The following is an 8466-nucleotide window of genomic DNA, read 5'->3' on the forward strand; positions in this document are numbered from 1 at the left end:
ATAAAGATGACAAAAAATCCACTGCTGGATACATATTTATGTATGGAGAAACACCAATCTCTTGGTGTTTTAAGAAGGAACCAGTTGTGGCACTCTCTTCTTGCAAGGCTGAGTATATTGCAGCATCTTTGTGTGCGTGTCAAGTTGTATGGTTAATGAATTTGATGAAGGAATTATGCAACAAAGAGACTGAAGTCGTGACATTAATGATAAACAATGTTTTCGCTATAAAACTTTCCTAGAATCTCATTGCACGTGGGAGAAGCAAGCATATAGAGATGAAATTTCACTACTTGAGAGAGCTTGTGAGTGAAGGAAATTTGAAGTTAGGGTATTGTAAAAGTAAAGATGAAGTGGTTGATTTGCTAACTAAAGGAGTGTCAATTTAAGTGCTCAAGAGGTTGAAGAAGCACATGAGTATGGAAGACTTGGAAGACTTGAATTAAGATTGTGTGTTAAGAAAGTGTAATTCAAGTGGACGTAACCAGTTACAACGGGGATGTAACCGATTACCATATTAAACAGAATGCTCTCATAATCGGCTACCACTTTTATGCAACGGGTTACAACCTAAGTCAATAGCTTCTCGTAACCGGTTACAAGTCTGTAGCAACTAGTTACCACATGTTATTTTTGTTTTATTTATTGAATTGGTTAGTTGTAATGATGTATATGTATCTAATTGGGTTGATCAATGAGTATAACCACCATTTTCACCATATTGTCTATAATTCTCCCACCCTTTTCACATTTGCACACTAGTGCTATCTTGAGATTGTTTTGCCCCAACAGTGATATCAGAGTCGATGGCTCGAGTGAAGGACCGACTCCTTTGTATCAAAAGTCCTCACCACATAGTGATGGTTATGAAGCATGTTCCGTTGAAAAAGTGTCAACGCTGGTACAAGAATATGTGGATAAAAAGAGCTTCCACTCAAAAGAAGCATTGTGGATAGACTCGCATTTGAGAGGGGGCGCTGAGAAAAACAAGTGTGAGTTAGAAGTGTTGAGAAACAAGTGTAAGGTAGAAGTCTCATATTGATTAGAAAAGTGGGGATTGAGCACTTTATAAATTAGACAACTCATATATTTATCACCTTAAAGTTTTGGGTGAATATGTGGTGTGTCTCTCACTTGATATGTTGTTCTTAAATAAAGACTCCGATGTAGATGCTCCCTCATGATGACCCCCTGAAAAATTAATGACCCAACAGATTCTTCCACAAACACTATCTCCCTCAAGATCAGGCGTTCAATCCTCTGAGTCACTTCTATTATCGTCCTGGAAAAAAAAACACTAGTGACACCCTCATCGCACCACTCCTCGTTAATCACAACTAACCTGATGGAGAAAATATATGCGTCATGCATTATCCTCTAAGAATAAGATGCAATTTATCAATGTCATGCATTATCCTCCAAGAATAAGATGCAAAATTCTCTGGAACAAACTAGAAGTTCTTTGCCTAACCCCTTAGTGTTCGTGTGCAATTATTGTTCTCGCAACCTCAACATACTCGTTCACAATTACACACACCATGAATACGTCTCTTCTTAAAAAACTTGAACAATTCCTATACCAATGTTCGCACCTAAATCCTGATCATCTATCCACTCCCAAGTATAAGTCGTTTATACACTTTGGCAGTTCAGCAAGATGTCAAAATCCCAAACCCTGACCTCTTAAACTTTCATATTATGTATTATAACAACTCTAACATGAAACCCTCCTTCAAACTACACAACAATTCTATAGGTCGAAGAATAGATAGAGGCCATCTCATTCGTCGAAGATGTGCACTCGTCGAAGATGTGCACTCGTTGCAACAAAAGTAAATACACTATTGAAAACGCATACTTAAAACATTGATTTCTTCATTGATTTCTTTCATAACAACAAAACAATTCTACATCAGAGAAAAATGTGTCTACTTCAACATTGCAAGAGGCTCAGAGAAATGACACAAATAAGAATTATTCTATTGGTCTATCCAACTTAGTCTCAAGTACCAATCATTCAGTTAATGCTCAATAAATTATCCATTTAGATACTTGATTCATGTGTAATAGATCATGTATGCCATTATATTGCTTGCTTTAGTAGCATTAAACACATCACCCCTATTAGATCCATGTGATTAATTACACAGCTAAGATCAAGGAGACCAAATAACCTAATACCAACAAGTTTGTTAAATGTTTCAGAAAACAATTGCACAATTAAGAGACTGGTTTGCTAGTATATGAAGTAACAACAGTAAAATTAGCAAGATACATAGACATAGTGTATTTCATGAAATGAATAACTTCTAAGGAAACTCATTAAACAAATACTCCATACAATCTAAAAACAACCATTTTAAAAAAACTTTACCCTATATTAATTTCCCATCTTCTCAACTGCTCAATCAAGGTTTTCCTCGAGATGACAATGTACACTATGCTTGTTTGAATAAGTGCAAATCACTTTGTAGTTGCCTTGGTTAAAAATGAATGTGGACAAGTTAAAGGAATGACGTACACCAATCCCTATATCACCAAAGTAAAAGTAAAATGAAAGTGACTTTTCACACTTTTAACATGCAATATGACGATGGAAATCCATTTTCACACCCATCATCACTATTTTTTTCCCCATTATATCAACCTTCAAAACTTTAAAGTGGGTTAAAAAGGATGAAGAAGCAAATTATCAAACTAGTATTGTCAAAAGCTATAGAATAACATACAAGAAAGAAATAGAAAAAAAAATTGCCCATAACAAAAAAAAAAAACACCATATACACAGTATGGCATGAATATGTTTTGAATAATAAATAACATATAGGAGATAACTATATGTATACTTATTTGGGATTTGAAACTTCTAAGTTTCACAGAAAAGTTCAACATTCATCAACACTACGAGAACGAATATACTATACACAACTTTGCCAGCAACACCAAGTATCTTGTTTCATGTACAGACCCGTGTATAATGAAGCTTAAGATATTTGTGATGAATTCTAATTATTCACACGTTTTTGGGTCTTTCCCAAACCTCATAAACAAATGAGTTGCCAGCATTGATCCCCTGCGAGTCATTTCTGCAGCTCGGCCAAGCAATGGCAGCTTTACCGTTTCTCGATTTGAAATTGGTTTTTTGTTCCACCTATTTAGTGTAAAATATAAAATTTAGTCACCTGTGAGAATTATTATTGCTTACTTTTTTTGTTTAAAACGTTGATAAAATATTTACTTCTTTCACTCATATACGAAATATTTACCTTTAGCCATAAGGAAATATAGTTCACAATTCAGAGGAAAAAGAAAATACATTCACTTTAGCTTTTAGTGCCCACCATCTCAAATGATGTATAATTCATAGATCATGGGAATAATTCATATTAGATTTAAGAGACTCTATTCCATGTCTTTCTGACTGTTCCCTTACATTTGCTAAAGAAGAACAGCAGATTCAAGAGATTGATACATACCAGTCCTCATGGCGAACAACTTTACCCTCGTCAACAGACAACTTGATTAGCGATACCATCTCAATATCCTTCCCCAAAAATTTGTAGTGTTGCTTATTGTCAATTAATATCTGCATAACACCGATAAATTAGGATTGTCCAAGATCATGCAAGTGCTTGACCTTTGAGCAAAACAAAAGACAGAGGAGCTACACACTGAATTAAATGACAGCAGATTTACTAACCTCTCCTTTTCCTGGTGAAACCATATTTTCTTTAATACTGTATTCCACAATCTTTGACTCACTAAATACCTAAGATATAAGGAGGTAAAATGAAGTTGGGAATATACTAAACATTTGAAAGAAAAGGATGAGAGCAGATACAAGATAATTTTACCGAATAATGAATAAGTCATTATAGAAATGAATAATATGCTAATTAACATCAACCAAAGATTTCTAACATAAAAAACTAATTTGATTTAAAGAAAATAAAAATATATATTTCTTCCTGATTACTACTATCTATCAACCACACACACTTGAAGTACATGATACATGTTCAAGGTTCATCACTGCGGCTTCAAATTTCGTGACTGAACACATTTTAGGAACACTACACCCTTGCAATCAGGAAATATCATATTTTGCAACAATTTAAAATGCTTGCTTTTGCTTATATTTTCAAGGAACACACAAGATTGATTGGACTCTCATTCCTGATAACGGGCACAAATACATCATGCATTGCAATCAACTACCTAGAGAACAGTTTTATCTTGAAAAAAAGTTGTGTATCTTGGGAAAGTTATTCACGAGAAATACACATCAACTTTCTGATTTAAGGTAGTTACTAATGTCTTGTTATACCTATTTGCATCTCAAGACTTTTACTATTCCATGAGGAAGGATTCTATTTAGATGCAGAATAAAATCCAATAAGTTTGAAGCAAAATGAAGATCAACATAAAGAAAGAGACAAAATAGTGATCAGCATAAAGAAAGAGACAAAATAGTGATCAACATGAGGTTAAAAAAAAACCTTGGGAAGAGAATAGAATGCGGATTTGATCTGCTTCACCCTGCAGTTTCATTATTTTAAATTTTGTAAGTCAATTTATCCTTCTACTTTAGCAATTTTCATTGCTTCCTAGAATAGGTGAACTCCGGAAATTTAAAAAAAAAACAGGAAGCTAAACAGTTAATCCATAAATAAAATAGAATTTGAATAATCTCAGTAGTAGCAACCATGTTTGAAAGAGTAGTACAGAATAGCTAACTGCTATTGCAAGTTAATAGGAAGGCCACAAGTATGCCAGTATATTGGATAAAATGTACCAGTGTAGCATAGGCTGCATATTGCCACAAGAGCTTAGGCTCATTGCTTCTAGCATAACCATGAAACTTAAAAGTAGTTCCATATAGAAACCATAACTGAGCAATGTAAAAATAAGCCTTGCTAGGTTCTACACTGTAACTTGTTACAATCACATAAAAGGGGAAAGAGGCATGTGCAAAATATTAGTTAATTGTACGAAATAGCCCCCAGTACTCTATATCATCATTCTGTAGTGCCATTTATATGTACAATGGGACACACAATTTTGGATTACTACACATTGTACGAAATATCTCCTAGAATTGAATAAGAGCCGCGTCCTTATCGTGGCAAATTAGATTGCAACATTAATACCATAACAAGGTTAACACTGTTACAGAAAACCCCACTTGTTCTGCAGTATTTGTTCTGCAATTTCAGAATCAAGAACCATGGATACAAAAAAAAATCTCTTTTCCTGATTGAGATTCCATGAAAATTTTTAGTACAGAGCAGTTATCACAAAATAAGATGTTAGTGATAAAGCAATTTGAAAAACCAATTTTATTTTTTAGAACAAGCATAATCTTTCCGATTGTTTAATATCACACCAAATGAATAACATCATGTAACAATATTCATGAAATTCAGGGAAATTGAAGAGAACAATGGCAAAAAGTATACCCGTGTGCACGCATAAGAGGATCCTCAAAGGAAGCGTCCGGAGCATATATTTCAAAATCACGAGCAGTGGCAGTTGATCCATATCTGAAAACGTCCACACAATAAGAATACAACAGTAGTTGAAAAGAAAGGCTATAACGATTAGTAAGAACAATACAAGAGTCTCGAAAACCTAGCATAATCTAAACCAGAGCACAGTAGGAACGTGATCCTGTATAGCTATAAACCTCTATAGCACCGACACTTCTGAAAAAAATGTGTGTCAGTGTCTAAAACCGACACCGATATTAGTGATCACGTTAAATTTGTTCATTTTTTAAAATTATTTTCGGTGTGAGCATATAAGTGTTTCCGGTGTCTGTGTTTCATAGTTGTACTGTAAATATTATATAAATTGCGGTAACTAGAATGAGTATATTGTAATGATTTTATGGAGTGAGAGGAAGAAGACTTACAAACGGAGAATATGAGGGATTAGGCCTTCAGCAAAAGTACTTTTGGCACTGGAATCAAATGTTTCTTTGTATCTGATCTCTTTACCTTCAAATGAAATCGAACAAAACAGAAATTATCAGAATCATCAATCATAATGAAGATTATAAAAATAAAATCGAACAAAATAGAAATTGTGAGAATAATAATCGTAATGAAGAAGATTATAAAAATGAAATTAGGAAGAGGAAAGCGTTACCAGCATCCATTGCGAATTTTCTGGAAATGTAAAGAGGGAAGTTGAGAAAGTGATGTGGTGTGTGTCTAAAACGTGCGATGTTCATTTATTTTAGGGAAATTTCCATGATTAATATTCAAAATTTTAATTTAAGAAGAAGCACCTGTGAGTAATAAGAATGTGTGAGTGGTAGCTTGGCCCTCAACGTGGCTATGCCTCCATCTCTCTTAACTTTCAAATTAGACGGCACGACTCAGCAACGACATTCAAAGGATGATTGCGCTTGGATCATCAACTCTAGTTTTGACTAGTACTAGGATGCAAATATATTGACTTTTATGAATAAAGAGGGATATATTTTTTCCGAAATGAAGTGTAGGAAGACTTACTCTAAAATCCAACGGTTTTAATTGATTATTTAATCTAATTATTTTTGGAAATATTTTTTTATATAAAATATTAATTAAAAACGTTAGATTGATGATAATCAATGGTTAAGATTTAGAGTATGTCTTCAACACTTAATCTTGGAGTAAATATATTCCTCCTCTTTATAAATATTTAAATTTCCTTTATTTTTAGTACACATTTTTCAACACTAAATTTCTATCTTTTTATTTTAATTTTGGATATATCTATATAAAACATCTAATAATTAACATGGAGATGCATGTTTTTTTTACTCATGATGTAATTATATTTAAAAAGTCAAAGGAGAATTTAAGCGAGAGATTAGAGATGAGTCTTAAAAATGTATGGTTTTTACCTAAGTAGAAGTAAAATGAAGTATATAAATGTATTTTCAACAATAAAAGTATTTCTAACTTAGAGGTGAAGTTAGGGATTATATCATCTCACATATGCGGTTTAAATATCTTGAATATGGTAATACAAAACGATTGAGATTTATTTTATAAACTCAAAATTCATTAAAACAAAAAAGAAAATACAAGAGATTTGAAGGATATAGTCTGACCCAATAAAAAAACAAAATATTAAAGCAATCTGAATTAGAGACAAACATCCATACATCACGAGTACAGTCTAGCGAACCACTTACGGCGCGAAACCAAATTGCAAAAAAATATTATATATGAATTGATAATCACTAAAATCAGATAAAGAGAATGATGAATGAACTTGACGCCAAAACAATAACAAATTCATTAACCAACAACTTACACACAAACTGCGATAAGTAATCACGATCATTTTTTGCCAAATAATTTGAAATCAATCACAAACGACTGAAGTTGATTTTAAAACCGCATGTGTAACAAACTCAAACCCAAGCAAAAGTCCACAAACCACCGCTAGTATAAACAACCTAAAATTTTGTGACGTAGTGGAGACAAACAACATCTTGAAACCTACAAATCTCAATAGATCTAAAACCAAACAGAGATTCAAGAAATAGAAAAATAAACATTCACGCATCAAAGAAGATGAGGCTTAGATGCAGCAAAAACCAGCGTCGGACTGCAAGATTGAAAGACCCACCAGAGAAGGGGATGATGCAACTGCAACCGAATTGCATCACCCAACCACCACCGGTGAACTCTTCCTCCAGCCACAAACAGAAATTCGATGAGGGCTCAATAGAAAAAAGAATACATATCAGAATGTGTAGAAAACAACAGACGATCAACCTGAGGAGAGCAACAACCGACCAGACTAACCGACGTCGAACACCATTGGAGAAACCACCCTGCAACATCCATCTGAAAACCATTGTCGACAAGGAAATGGAAGGACATCCCCAAGGGTAAAATAGTGGTGCGGAGGAAAGACCTCGTCGCACCATCCAAATAAAAACCCTTATTTGTATCTAGTTGAATTCAAATTTCAATTTTATGAAAGTTCGCTAAGATAGGATTGATTTTGTATAGTCCATATTGATAGTATGTCTCATGTGTTACTAAAACACATCATAATGGAAAAATATTAGTTTATAACATTTGTATTTCAGCAGCATGAGGCTCCATCTTCAATTTAGGGTCACAAAGGACACTGCTCTTGTGGATCTGAAATTCAAAATGAAAAATCTCTTACAATACCCAAATAATCAAATAATGGTGAAGATCGAGTATCATTCACCCTTTATTGATAACAAAGAGAACACGAATTTATGCAATTTTGAGCTGAAGATGGATGAAGACTTAAGAGCTATGTGAAATACATTTCAGTGTTACGCAACAAAGGGTTTAATCAAGGTGGATGCGACAATTACGAGATTGACCAACGATATTCTAAAGATGTTGAAACGTCCTCGACAATCTTTAGATGATGAAATATCAGGTTAGATTTAAGATAACAAAGATTTATATCTTTATGTAA

At 33.7% G+C, this 8466-nt stretch overlaps 1 protein-coding gene across 1 annotated transcript; it reads right to left on the reverse strand.

Annotated features, from left to right (window-relative positions):
* Window positions 1-2739: 2739 nt before the first annotated feature.
* LOC131643838 (uncharacterized) lies at window positions 2740-6315 on the reverse strand. The gene is made up of 7 exons (XM_058914167.1): window positions 6151-6315; window positions 5915-5999; window positions 5460-5543; window positions 4500-4539; window positions 3701-3769; window positions 3477-3586; window positions 2740-3151 (listed from the first exon to the last, which is right to left on the reverse strand). The coding sequence occupies exons 1-7, from the start codon at window positions 6233-6235 to the stop codon at window positions 3010-3012; spliced, it is 615 nt and encodes a 204-aa protein (XP_058770150.1). The 5' UTR covers window positions 6236-6315; the 3' UTR covers window positions 2740-3009.
* Between the last annotated feature and the right edge of the window lie 2151 nt (window positions 6316-8466).

This window comes from Vicia villosa, linkage group LG1 (genome assembly GCF_029867415.1).
Source record: "Vicia villosa cultivar HV-30 ecotype Madison, WI linkage group LG1, Vvil1.0, whole genome shotgun sequence".
In the NCBI taxonomy this organism is placed as follows: Eukaryota; Viridiplantae; Streptophyta; class Magnoliopsida; order Fabales; family Fabaceae; genus Vicia; species Vicia villosa.

What these genes read in the sequence shown, in the direction of transcription:
- LOC131643838 (XM_058914167.1), bottom strand. Translation starts at nt 6,235, where the DNA reads ATGAACATCGCACGTTTTAGACACACACCACATCACTTTCTCAACTTC. An exon ending in ATCCCTCATATTCTCCGTTT is followed by an intron (nt 5,544 to 5,914) that starts GTAAGTCTTCTT and finishes GGACGTTTTCAG; the next exon opens with ATATGGATCAACTGCCACTG. An exon ending in TTTCACCAGGAAAAGGAGAG is followed by an intron (nt 3,587 to 3,700) that starts GTTAGTAAATCT and finishes GGTGTTATGCAG; the next exon opens with ATATTAATTGACAATAAGCA.